Source organism: Stomoxys calcitrans, chromosome 3 (assembly GCF_963082655.1).
Source record: "Stomoxys calcitrans chromosome 3, idStoCalc2.1, whole genome shotgun sequence".
NCBI lineage: Eukaryota > Metazoa > Arthropoda > Insecta > Diptera > Muscidae > Stomoxys > Stomoxys calcitrans.
Genome location: NC_081554.1, coordinates 31,757,530 through 31,771,694, shown reverse-complemented (window position 1 = coordinate 31,771,694; position 14,165 = coordinate 31,757,530). Strand labels below are relative to the sequence as shown.

Genomic DNA, 14,165 nt, shown 5'->3' with positions numbered 1-14,165 from the left:
ATATATATACTTTATGGGGTCCTAGATCAATATATCGAGGTGTTACAAACGGAATGACTAGATTAGTATACCCCCATCCTATGGTGGTGGGTATAAAAATTATGAGGTAATCGACCTTGTATTACTATAACATAGAGGTATCGTTAAGCGGCAAGCCATTCGGACTTATTGATATGAGAGAAGGTCCCCTGTTCCTTGGTAAAATCTTCGTGGACAAATTTTACAACTTGCACTAGAGTCACAGTTACTTTGGTGCTGCCGGTATTTATTTATAAGTTGTGCTCTAATGTCAAGTCAGTTTCGAACATCGGTTTAAGAAATAAGGATGAGGAATGTAACTTACCTCTCTACGCTCTCCGTAGCATATAAATCATATTATTTGGGAGTCAATGGTGTAACGATTACGACCACAAACAATCTTTCGATATGATTAATCACGCCACGCTTTTTGAGGACATCGTTAACATGTCCTCAAGACGTATTAAGAATTTAGATAGGAGAAGTCGAAACCCGTAGAGTAAAACAAGGAGGCTAGATGTTAACTCTGGCACGTTACCTATGCTTATCCTGCAGTGCAGTGTCCGTCACAGAAATATTGATTAAAAGAAATTTGCCTATGAACATTTCATCAAGGAACAGGGGCAAACTCAGATTGATACAGGGTAGTGGATTCCCGTGGGGTTAACCTTAATGTACGCGAAGTAGCTTTGCCCGGGGAATCCCGGAAAGGTACTCCGATTGCAGACCAGGGTGTCGTAAAAGACTAGGCGCGGAGGAGACCTCGCCAAGTACCCCGTCCGTAGATTCTACGATCTTCAGTGGGGCAACCACGAGAGGAAGCTGAAGATCCACAGGACGGCAGGTCACGTGGAGAACTGGAGGTTGGAATATTTCACGTAATGTTGTGGTGAATCACGATCACGAAGGTGGTCTATGTTAGCACACCGCGGGACACTTGTTTCATGGAAGGGCTTACTAAAGCACTAATTTAATGTACATTGAGGCAGCAGTCTCTTCCGATGAAGGATGTCATCGGATCAACTCGGTAAGACAAGGCGAGTTATTGGCGCCTTTAAGTAACCAATGGCCATCATGTTCCCGCGGCGATCGGTCGTATAGACCGGAACTATTATGCTCGCCTTTAAGAGCTTAACGAGGATCGCCAACACAACATCCAAATGTGGCTACAAAATGAATTTTTAATTTACAATTCAATACGGAAATGGAAGTTTTCCCTTTGGCAACACAACTGAAGTTAGGATGCAGTCCATAATAGACCCATTGATCTAATTGTTAAAAACTTTACTTTAAAGAATTCGTATTCATGGACAGGAGAATCGTCCCCTAGGTTGTGATGTATTCAAAAAATGGACTATAGATTTATGTTTGTGGAATAAAAAAAAGACGTCTTGGTGAGCAAGCTCGCGTGTGCGCTCTATAAAGTCCAAATTTACAATAGAATCTTTTGTGTGTAGTACTCTATTGATAGATTCTAAAACAAGGAAATAACTACTCAATGGATATATACCTAATTAATACTTTTATTCTCTTTCCCTTTTTATTACTTTTATATACTTCTAACATTTCAATTGAATTACAAATAAGATAAAAAAAATAAACTTGATATTGCAAATTACTCTTTAAATTCCTATTTTTTGAGCCAAACCGGTGTAAACATGCAAAGTAATAAAACCAATCAATGAAGAAATAAATGCTTTAAATGCTATTGTTGACCATATTCCAAAGCTCAAAATGCTTAAAAGGCCATCTAGCCAAACACCTTTGAAAATTGTCACCACCAACAATAGTGTAACCAGAGGCTTGAAAGCTTTATTCAAATCATGACGTGTGAACAACCAGACCAAAGTTGCGGTGGTGATGTGTTGAATCTGTAGTAGGTTATAATAAAATTATATTTATCATTTCTATTTAATGCTAAAATAAATAGGCCTCTTACCAGTAAAACATTCGACTCCAAGCATTTTTGTATATAAATCCAACTAAATTCGGTGCCTCTTGCACCGACCCAAAGCATAATACCACGAGATAAGACAACTTCAGCCGCTGCCCATCCCAAGCCGGCGGTAATCAATTTGCTATGACCTTTACCCGGAATACGGGAGAGTATAACACCAAAGCCTAAAAGATCAGCTACATCCACACTACAACGCAGAAACTCCTGGGATATTGAGAATGATAACGCAAAATATAAACATGTAAATTTTGAGATAAATGGAAAAGTGTATCTATACCGCTAAGAAGTTAAAATCGCCTGTACCACCACCAAGTGCATCCGAATCAAAGAATGTGGCTAGCACCAACATTTTACATAACTGTGTAAACACGTAAATACCACCAGCCTGTATGCATTTCCAAAATGCACCATATTCCGATCTGCAATTGAAAATAATTAAATAATATTACCAGAAATTAGTAATTGGGATAAAACAAATGCATACAAGCCCGAGTATTTATAGGTCATATAATATGGCACGTAGACTAGTGCTACACAGTTTCCAAAATGATATAAAGTCATTGTAATATTTAGGCTAATTCGTTTAACATTAATTAATGTTTTAAGAAAAGATATAAAGATATATTCATATATTGGCACGTCGAAAAATTAATTCTATTAACCCCAGGGAGAGAAAAGAGAATGGGTGAAATTTGTTCCCAAAAGAGAAAACACATGTTAAATTGCGGCTATTATGCGCCTAATTTACGACGCATAACGCACCTAGAAGGGTATTTAAATTTGAACGCAATGCGTAGTATCTGTCAACCGAAACAGTTACAAATGCCCAAAATCCCTATGGGATGAATGCATGACATATTTACCAGCTGAGTACACGAACACGTACACTGTAGTCCTTGGAGAACGACCGCCACCCATTGCACCCGAAGAAATCGATCTCACCCGGCGAACCAGAGTAGTTCTCGCTCAATTACGTTCCGGCCGATGTAGCCGCCTCAATTTCCACAGAGCTAGGATTGATGCCGACGTGCAAGATGTATGTCCCGATTGTAACCAAGGACCGCACGATACACGACACCTGTTTAACTGCCCGGCCAGACCCAGATCCCTGTGCACGCACCCCATCTTAGTCGCAGAGTTCCTGGGTCTTGACACTCAACAGAATCAAGCAGACGAAAAATAGAACACAATAAACTGCTACAACAACAACCAGCTGAGTACAATTTTTCTCGCGAAGTGCACTGTCAACGAGTTTTGGTTGTGTGTGTGTATTGTAGTTAAGAACGAGACACACACAAACAACGAAAAATGGCGTGAACTAGTAACATACGCAAAATCAGAGCTGCGCTAACCGCTGATTTTGGCAAAAAGTGCACTCAATATTTTGTTGTTAGGCAACTGCCACTACCTGGAAATGCATATATCTTGGATGCATGGCGAAACAATTAAGGGTGGGCTCATTTGTACAACAACCACAAATCATATGGTGCAATCTGCCATGTTGTCATCAAACTGGTCGACGTTGATCACTAATCGCAAAGAAATTTGTTTGCGAATGTGTATACGTGTGCGTACATGAGCAGAGAATATGCAGTTGGCTGTTTTATTATTAAAAATATCGAATGTTGCGATTATCGATAGTTTTCCAGCTCTACTTCTAATTGATTTGTTAACTTTGGTTTTATTCTATCTGTGCTTTGATACTGCTTCTTTGTAAATCAATCTCCTGAATTTAACTTTCGTTTTAAATATAGGTGATGGGAATTTAACGACAGTATTAATATTTATTATTAAAACTATCGAATGTTGCGATTGTTGATAGTTTGTCAGCTCTACTTCAAAGTTGACTAATCGATTTTTTTGCCATTAAAAGTCAACTTCGACTTACACAGTAGTCGATTAATCGATTAGTTGAATGTTGTCGAAAGATTGCTAATTTTGACATACCACTACTACTACTTGACATACCACGTATCATTTTCATTGCTACATTGGCTTAAGATTTTTCATTTGTTAATTAAGGAAATTGCAATTGTTTTCGAATTTACATAGCTCGGTGAAATACTATGCGAAACTACTGCTTATCTAGATGTGAGCAATCAACATAAAACGTGTGTGTGATGTAAAATTGTATGGAGCTAAAGTTCACAATAAGAAAAAAGGGAAATTACTATTGTCACATACAGGGTGACCCTTAAGTGCTAGCCAGTGAATGAATGTTTTTTTGTTTTTGCTATAGTTGTGACTTCTTAAATCTAGCATACAAGGTCAGAGTGGTTTCACTGACTGCAGGTTTAGCATTTTAGATTATGAGATGCAAACACGACGACGTTTACATCAACAAGATCAAACACAGGAAGAGGGCTATTCTTTAATTCCACAACAACAACAACAGCAGCATAAGCACATACAGCAGTCACCCAATAACAGCCATCCTAATCCTCTGTTCGTCGTAACAGCGAACGGTGTTGGCCCCTCCGCCTCAACGCCTCTATTGAATTCTAATACACAACAACAGCAATTGCAGCAGAATTATTATCAACAATCCTCTACTTCCATTGGAGGGCATTTTAGTCCACAGAATAAAGAGCTATCAGAAGATACAGACGACGACAAATATTCGAAAGCAGGTCGCCAGTGGAATCTTCGTTCCTTGTCCTCACGCATTCAAGCTACATCGGGTCAAGCTTTGCGCAATTTCATACAGCAACCTTTGAGTGCTGCAGCTGCTGTTGTCACAGGCAACTATCAGGAAGAAACAACTCCAAACGCAGTAGGGATTTACGATAATAATAATTTCCCCAACAAATCACACCCGATACAGCAAATCGAAGACGACTTAGAGGAGCTTTTCGATAAGGAGAACATTGTAGTCATGGCTGCCAGGGATCGTACCGGAGAGTTCAACAATGCGATAAGATCGCTACAATCGCGAAATATATCCAGGGCGGTAAATATTCGGGATCCAAGGAAAGCCAAGCAGGTACAAAGCTATTCCGAATTCATGATGGTAGCAAAAATGATTGGTAAAAACATTGCAAGTACATATGCGAAACTGGAAAAATTGACCATGTGTGAGTAAAATGAATTTCATTATAAGTATGGCATATGACACATTAATTTTCTTTTATCCTTACCCCCCACTTATCTTAACAGTGGCGAAAAAAAGAACATTGTTTGATGATAGACCCCAGGAAATCCAAGAACTCACGTACATTATTAAGGGCGATTTGAATGCATTGAATCAGCACATAGCACGACTACAGGATATTTCAAAAGACCAACGTCGTACTGTCAATGGAAAGCATTTGGTATCACATTCCTCCAATATGGTCTTAGCGTTGCAATCGAAACTCGCCAGCATGAGTACCGACTTTAAACAAATCCTTGAGGTTCGAACAGAAAATCTTAAACATCAAAAAACACGCCGTGACCAATTTGGCCATGCTTCTATGCCAATCAATACGGTGCCGCCAACAACGGCCAAACATGGTTCTCTGTTGCTGAGTGAGGAGAACACAGAAGTTAGCATTGATATGTCATCGGCCAGCGATACATCTCCCCTGCTGGGGCCACCGGCACGTATACAATCTCAACAACAATTGGCCATCTATGATGAATCAGACAACTATGTGCAGCAACGAGCCGAAACTATGCAAAACATAGAATCCACAATTGTGGAATTGGGTGGCATATTTCAACAATTGGCTCATATGGTTAAAGAGCAGGAGGAAATTGTCGAACGAATTGATACGAATATACAGGATGCCGAAATTAACATTGAAGCTGCTCATGGTGAAATTCTAAAATATTTCCAATCCGTTTCGAAAAATCGTTGGCTTATGATAAAAATTTTTGGCGTGTTAATATTTTTCTTTATATTCTTTATTGTTTTTATGACATAATAAAGTGTTATATACATATATATTATTCTTACTATTATATGGGTCAATTATGTACCTCAAACACATTGATTGATCATGTATTGTCCATAGATATTCCCCCCCCTCCCCCAAATAATAATAAATTCTAAGAATATTTTTTATGTAAAATCGAACCCAAGGTGGAGAAATCGAACGAGATGTTTTAAACAAAATATGTATGTAATTTAATGCAAACCAATAACGACTGTATATGAAAGATCACAGCATAAAAAATAAAACAAATTTGTTAAAATTAAAATGGGAGTGCAAGTAATTCTAAAGGAGGTTTAAAGGACAAAGTGTCATTCAATTAATTAAGAAATCGTACTGAAGGGCCGAAAAGACCACATCTTTGTTTATTGAAACCAACTGTATGGTGTAATGCAGTTTTTACAACACCGTTTGCCACAACGATATGAACCACCGTGACTTACGTGTCTGACACCTTCAAAACAACTGTTGCACTTACGATTAAAATTGGTTTGATTTTAGTAGTCAAATTTTAAGATGTCTTCCCTTGCCTGATTTTTTCTTCAATGTTCATTTTTAAGCGTTGTCATTCGGAGCGATGGTCTATGCAATTTAAATGCATTAGGTGGAGAATTAAACAAAATGTAAAATCCAAATGCTCTTTTGGAAGCCCGAACATATTTTTGAATACACACCCATGGGCTCCCGAGCCCTCTAGGGTCCAAATTTATCCATTTAAAAAATAGCAGACTTATTTCCAATTATTTCCATTGTACAAAGTCGTTCCTGCCGAATGAACTCTGCCACCACGTCGCATCACCAGAAATTAAAGGAATGGAAAAGTGCCGAATGTCCAAGAGTGGACTTCGTAGCCGTGTGAGAAAGGATAGAGATATCTCTATGAAATTTGGAATGGTTGGAAGTGATGTGCTGATGTGTTGCGAGATCGTGTGTAAAATTTCAAGGCCCTAGGTTTGTCAGGGCACCTTTGGCAGGCTCCTTAAATTGGTCACCTCGGTATTTCAAAATTTTTTGTGGCTGCCAAATCTTTGTGTACCGCTTTCAATTTTTTTCTAATTAAAAAAAAATTTTATAAAAAAACTATTAGAGATTTAGTAATTCTTTTTGAGTTTTGCAGACAAAATTGTCTTTAAAGAATAAAAAATAAGTTCTGCACGAAATTATTCACATACCCTCATTTTAATTTTTTGAAAAAATTTTAAGAAAATAAAAACGAATAGAAATATCTTATGGGTCGATTATGGAAGGCAACTCAACTTTAGCCGCATTGCCAACGGCCACATTTGTGCATTTTGGTTCGTGGTTTTGTCTCCTGCCAGCGCAACAGTAGACGAGTTGCAATCCATAATCAACCCATTAAAAATTCTTTTTTATTTTTGCAGACAGAAGTGTCTTTAAAAAACAAAAAATAAATTCTGCCCGTATTATTCACAGAAATTCCCAAAATAACCATTTTTTATACCCACCACCATAGGATGGTATACTAATCTAGTTATTCCGTTTCTAACACCTCGAAATATTGGTCGAAGACCTCCTAATGTATATATTGGGTTGCCCAAAAAGTAATTGCGGATTTTTCATATAGTCGGCGTTGACAAATTTTTTCACAAATTGTGACTCTATAATTGCATTCTTTCTTCTGTCAGTTATCAGCTGTTACTTTTAGCTTGCTTTAGAAAAAAAGTGTAAAAAAGTATATTTGATTAAAGTTCATTCTAAGTTTTATTGAAAATGCATTTACTTTCTTTTAAAAAATCCGCAATTACTTTTTGGGCAACCCATTATATTCTTTATCGTCTCGATGTTCAGAGTCGATCTAGCCATGTCCGTCTGTCGAAATCACGATAGAGGTATAGGCGCTTGAAATTTTGCACAGATATTTAATATTGATGAAGGTCGTTGGCGATTGCAAATGGGCTATATAGATCCGATTTGGCTAAACTTTTGCATGTATTGTGCTGTTAATACTTTCAACAACTGTGCCAAGTACGGTACAAATCGGTCAAGAACATTATAAAACTCCCATATAAACCGATCTCCCGATTTGACTTCTTGAGCCCCAGGAATCCGCAATTTTGTCCGATTTGGCTGTAATTATGCATGCGGTATTATGCTATAACTTCTAACAACTGTGCCAAGTACAACTGTGCCCAAATCGGTCTATAACCTGATATAGTTCCCATATAAACCGATCTCCCGATTTGATTTCTTGAGCCCCTGGAAGCCATAATTTTCGTCCGCTTCAAAACGGTCTATAACCTGATAGAGCTCCCATATAAACCGATTTTCCGATTTCATTCCTTGAGCTTTTACAAGCCACAATTTTCGTCCGATTTGGATGGAAATTTGCACATAGTATTCTGTTATGAACTTCAATAACTTAGCTAAGTACGGTCCCAATCGGTCTATAACCTGATATAGTTGCCATAGAAACCGATCTCCTGATTTAACTTCTTGAGCCCCTGGTTGCACAGAAAAATGTTGTTCGGCAAATGACCCTACCTTCTAAGTTCTTGTACCATGGGGTTATATAGTCGATTTTGTTGTTGTTGGGCTAGCAGGATTCACTGAATAAGGTTAAGCCAAGCGATCAGTCTACATAATTTTTTTTTTTTAATTTTTGGCAGTACTTGGCATTGAGGATGTCAAATTGTTCTCCTTTAACATTCATTCTTTGTTAACGATTTCTCCTATTTAATGACATTTTTAATTGGCATATTTGACATCCTTAATGATATTCATAGAACCTATCCATTTTATGTTTTGCAAGTGGCCTTGCCTTCTATTAGTGAATCCTGTTGGGCTAGTGACAGACTACGCTACTGTCACTAAACAACGGTAACAACGTTAATTTTTGTGCCATTTCATAGCATTCAGCTTTTGTGTATGTAGCTTGAAAACAGCTGTTAAAATTGTTTGTGTTTCTCTTCCAATGACAGCATTCCATTCATTGTAGTTCTAAAATCTGGTAGTGTAAGTTGAAATAAAGCAAATAAAACAAATAAATGGCCCAAAACAGTGACCTAAAAATGATAAATTGTTAAACAAAATTTGTTCGGTTCTTGTGATTGTTGCACATGAAACAAAGTACGCTCGCGTCTGGGTGTATTTACCAGACAATAAAAGTTGTGCCTTTTGAAATTAAAACAAACAAATAACCCATTAACTAATCTCCATAATACATTATAAATTACAAGCATTTAGAACATATTGAAGAAATATTGATACCTGAAAGTTTATGCGTGTTATTATATCAAGTGACGACGCTGCACATTGACTCATATAATTGCCTTCAAGGTCTCTCACCTCCGCGGATGACTGCCTTGACTTTGTGTATTTTCTTTGCAAACCGAAGGCAAATAACAATAACTACATTGAGACCAATTGGCCTTTGTCTAGCGAATATTTAGATCTTCACACGAAAGACGTATGTATGTTAATATATTTTATTCAATTTCTGTTTTTGTTATTTTTTTACTTGGGTTAAACTTCTCTGTTGGAAATAAGTACAAATAGCGCAAACTTTGTGACCTTCAGGGATACTGTTTGTGTTCTGTGTGGAACATAACCGTTCTTAGGAACATAACCAGAAAGCTGAAAACTTATTCAAGTGAAAGCACCAACTGATTCGGATAGCATATGTGTCTTTAGCTGCTGGGTTAAAGGTGCTGAAATTGTTTCGGATGAAAAAATGGTCCAAAAGTATATAATTGCGGAAGTAAGAATGTTATTTTTTATAAACATCCGTTTGACATAAGGGGAGATTCAATTTATAAGAATCATATGGTTTTCTTCTTTATCAAGTATCTCCGCTTATAACTGATTATTAAGAAGTTAGCTGTTGGCTTTCATAGGTGTAAAATCTGTCCGTCTAAGCTACATGCAGGTTTACGTTTCGGGATCGATCCAGCATCATTTATGGCCAAATGTGGGGGAGCAGCCGCAGATTTGCGGTTACAACAACGACTGAATTCCGCACGTTTGGTCGCTAAACATTGAATGGCAGAAGAAGCGAACACTTGTCCTCCTCTTAAAACTTAACTTGTCTATGTACAAAGAAATCTTAAGCAAGTCTGGGGCCTTAATATAATTTTAATTGGGTTAAGGGAGATTACCAATGCCACAATGGGCGAATCGACTTGGTGCAAACGGAATGGCAAAATAACAATAATTTCCTCTTTTGGTTGTGGGTATATGCGCATTTTGACAACTTGTCAATCGTTAATATAGTTGCACAAGTACCAACTTGTTTTGTTTGCTATTTCAAGTGTTGATAATAATCGTATTAATTTTAGTATTTCTTTGTTGATAGTGGCTATGATCAAGCAGGACTAAGTTTTCTAATTATGCGTGCATTGAAAGATTCATTAGTGAAATTGAACTCAGGTCAAGTTCGCAAGTTAAAGCGTGCTGAGAAAAAAAACTACAAAACACCAGGAATGGAAAAATTAGTACTTTAGTACTTTTTCAGTACCTTTTCCACCCGAGGAGTACCGTAGTACCCCCGCGACCGATTGAGTACTTTTCAAGCACTATGAATTTTTCGAGCAATTCAGATACTTTCGAGTCTTTTTTTTATCCTAAAGGGTGGTACTACGTTTTTGTGGGAGAAAAATTTCCCTAAATCGTTCTTTCGGTGGTTTGAGAAGGTTACCCCATACGTGTTTTTGGGTTTATTTGGCCAAAATGTTGCCATTTACATATAAATATTCATATGGCACCAACCAATTATCAGCTGCTTGCGTACATGTTTACATACAAAAGTGAGAGTGTGGATCACAAACAATATTTTTTTGTGAGCAAGATCACAAACACTAACAAACAGTCTAGTCACTAGAAGTCTGGCGATCGCGTTCATTTTACATAGGAAAACGACTTGTTGTCAAGCAGCTGTGATTGTGCTCTTCTTGGACGTCGTGAAATGTAAATTTTCACTAGATGAAAAAACAAGTTACAGCAAAACGAACACTTTTCATCAATATTTTCCTCTTACTTTTTTTTTATGGTGTTTCACCGCGAAAACCGAATATAGTACCAACCTTAAAAGACGAGAGGTTCTCAACTTAAAAATAAGCTATGAGAAAATGGAGATATTCACTAGTTAGTCGATGGCGGCTTTCGAATTTGCCTCAAGCCGACCGTTTGGGAATTGTAAGGAGCAATATAAGTTTATTTTTGTCGCCTTATTTGACTAATTGTGCCTCTAGAAAGCTTTGGGAGATTAGCGGCGGGCCTGACAATTGTCTCCCAATTTCTATATGAAATTCGTGGTATACTCCCAAAATGTAGGTCTTTGGTCTATATGTTTGTTTGGAGTCGGGCGTTCCCCCTACGTACTTGGGTCGAAATTTGAGTTGCTGGTTTACTATCAACGTAATATTCCATTAAGGAACCGGGGGAAAATTTCTCACATATCAATGAGTGTTGTCCTATTCAAGTTTAAGCTCAATGATAAGGCACCTCCATGGCCACCAGCAACAATTTCACCGCTAATGTAATCTCGAATATATCGCGAAAGATGGAGATGCTTTGTCTTCGATTAAGCTTGACTATAAACAGCCTAAAATTGCTTATACTGAGAACTCTTTTGGGGGGTTTCCTTTACTATTACCATCACCATAACATGAAATAAACAACAACTTTGTTGTGCTGTGTAGTCCGTAAGGTAGAAGATTTCCAAAGAATTTTTAATTTTTATTATCGCTTTCATTTTCCATTCCAAAGAAATGTTCGATCCTTAAGCTCGTCTCGAAAGAGAAATGAGACCATCATGAAAAAATGATCCTCGCCCTAATAGTTCCGGTGACATAATGGCGCGAAGGCAAACCTGTGCCCATTCTATGGTAAATTCCACGAAATACGTTCTTTGGTACCAAAAGCCTCCCCCATGAAAACCATGGTACGTCCAAAAGTGTTGAAATTCTACTGAAGCCAAGAATACGGCACACTGAATATGAAGGCAAGGATATTAATCGGAAGAAGAAGAGAGGAGATCATCTATCTATTTCACAGAAAAACAGAGGGAAATGAAAAGACGACTATGGAAGCGAAACAAGATACACAGGAATCAGAATTAGTATGTAAATAGGTTTCCAATAAGAGCTTGTTGTTTGTTGTTGTAGCAGTGTGTTGTACACTGAGGCGGTAGCCCTTGCCGATGAGGGGTTCATCGGGTCGATACGGTACGTACAACCGGCTGCAATGGGATTGTCCAATAAGAGGTGTTATTTTTATATTCAAAGAAAAACTAATTTTTTTAAGTAAATGATCGGATGTTGGTTTCATTATAAAGAGAATGGTATGCCGCTAATAATGAAAAAACAAACATCAGCGAAATGGCCACCTCGACCATGCTTACCGCACCATATCCTTTTCATGAAATTTTATATAACCAAATAGCAAAGAGTCTGCCCTTTGTTCTCGATAGCCTCAGGAATTCTATCTTTAAGGTCTTTAATCGACAATGGTCTTATGGCGTTTACCTTATCTTTTTCATTGCACGGGATAGCTGTGAGCACCACACAGGCTGGAACATTGAGGTTCGATGTGTGTGGTGTTCATTGCTGTCACGTGAGTTTTTTTCCTTGCACGGGATAGCTGTGAGCACCACACAGGCTGGAACATTGAGGTTCGATGTGTGTGGTGTTCATTGCTGTCACGAGAGTTTAGCTGCGAGCTCCCGGGCGCGTCCACAGTTTGCGGCAGTCGCGGACAATCATCGGTATCGAGTGGAGTCTCAGTGAGAGGTCGGGCGGCACCGCCTCTTGCACAAATTCTAAGTGCCTATGATGCTCGATATGACAAGGTGAGGTATTGGCGCCTTGAAATAACCACTTGCCCCCAGTTCCCACGCGAATCGGTCCTTTGGACTGAAAGAAGCTTGCTCACCTATAAGAGTTTGATAAGGATCACCACACCCACATGAAAAATTGGCTACAACAACCTTCTGGCACCTAACGCCATCTTGTTGAAAGCAAATGTTGCCCAGATCATCAAAATCCAGATCCATCCAAATCCAACCTTAAAAAAATTATTAATCATCTCTTGAGAGTGCAATCCATTCACCGTAACTATTGGTCCAACCTCATTTTCGAAAAAAGTAAACGCACCAAACTGTCACACAGTTACCCGTGCGAAGACATAACTACAAGCTGTCTAAGTAATACCTTCTGGGCTGTTATCACAGAGACCATCCAAAACATCATCTTATGGATTGGTACACACCGCCCAGAAGCCTTAAGTTAGATCTATATGATCTAGAGATTGAGGTTTAGCGCCGTCTTTCCGTCCGTCTGTTGTAATCACTCTACAAAATTGAGATATTGAGCTGAAATTTGGCATAGATAAGCCTTTTGCTGCACTCAAGTTAAGTTCTTGAACGGTCCAAATCGGACTATATTTGGATACAGCTGCCAAATAGACCGATCTCTCAATAAAGGGTCCGAAGCCCATTACGCTGACATTTCAAACAACGATTAGTTTTAGGCATCCCGACATCCGATTCAAATATGGTTCAGATCGGACTATATATAGATATAGCTGCTAAATAGACCGATCTGCCGGTGAAGGGTCTAAAGCCTATAATCTGCATTTATTACCCGATTTCGCTGAAATTTAAAACAGTGAGTTATTTTAAGCTTTCCGACATCCAAATATTGTACAGATCGGACTATATTTAGATATAGCTGTCATATATTTTAATATAGCTGTCATATATTTTAATATAGCTGTCACATAGGCCAATCTGCCGATTAATGGTCTGAAGTCCATAAATGTCCTCAACGTACGAATATCACCAAATCCCTTCTTATCACGTACCTATAACCTAAGATGAACATTTGTGCAAAATTTCATGATTCTAACATTAGCCATTTGGTCTGGGTGATGATCAGTCAGTCAGTCACGCGAGTTTTTATACCCTACACCATCACTGTGGGTACAGGGTATTATAACTTAGTGCATTTGTTTGTAGCACCCAGAAGGAAGAAAGATAGACCCATTGATTGGTATACCGATCGACTCAGAATCACTTTCTCATTCGATTTAGCTATGTGCGTCTCTCTTTCAGTCTGTTCATGTTAATTTGTGTACAAACCACAGGTCGCAATTTTCATCCAATCGTCTTAAAATTTGGAAATTTTTTTTTTGGTCCTAGAAACCATGCTTATTGAAATTGGAAAGAATCGGTTCAGATTTGGATTTAGCTCCCATATATATGTTTGTCCGATTTGGACTAGTATTGCAATAATGTGATCATTTTCCATAGATTTTCTCGA

General features: G+C 38.2%; 3 protein-coding genes across 4 annotated transcripts in view; 2 read left to right on the top strand and 1 right to left on the bottom strand.

Annotated features, from left to right (window-relative positions):
- Positions 1-1,523: 1,523 nt before the first annotated feature.
- On the bottom strand, positions 1,524-2,664 carry LOC106084764 (BOS complex subunit TMEM147). Its single transcript, XM_013248677.2, has 4 exons — positions 2,460-2,664; positions 2,253-2,394; positions 1,958-2,179; positions 1,524-1,889 (listed from the first exon to the last, which is right to left on the bottom strand). Exons 1-4 carry the CDS (start codon positions 2,534-2,536, stop codon positions 1,641-1,643), a joined length of 690 nt encoding a protein of 229 aa, XP_013104131.2. The 5' UTR covers positions 2,537-2,664; the 3' UTR covers positions 1,524-1,640.
- Positions 2,665-3,913: 1,249 nt separating this feature from the next.
- Positions 3,914-6,157, top strand: LOC106084763 (syntaxin-5). The gene is made up of 2 exons (XM_013248676.2): positions 3,914-5,049; positions 5,132-6,157. The coding sequence occupies exons 1-2, from the start codon at positions 4,290-4,292 to the stop codon at positions 5,878-5,880; spliced, it is 1,509 nt and encodes a 502-aa protein (XP_013104130.2). The 5' UTR covers positions 3,914-4,289; the 3' UTR covers positions 5,881-6,157.
- Positions 6,158-8,868: 2,711 nt separating this feature from the next.
- LOC106084774 (protein croquemort) overlaps positions 8,869-14,165 on the top strand; it is a 28,140-nt gene continuing 22,843 nt past the window's right edge. The window contains exon 1 of one of the 2 annotated variants that reach the window (XM_013248688.2): positions 8,869-9,316. The gene's annotated coding sequence lies outside the window, so the exon portion shown is untranslated. Of the gene's footprint in view, positions 9,321-14,165 lie in introns of both variants that reach the window. The other variant, XM_013248689.2, reaches the window with a different exon arrangement.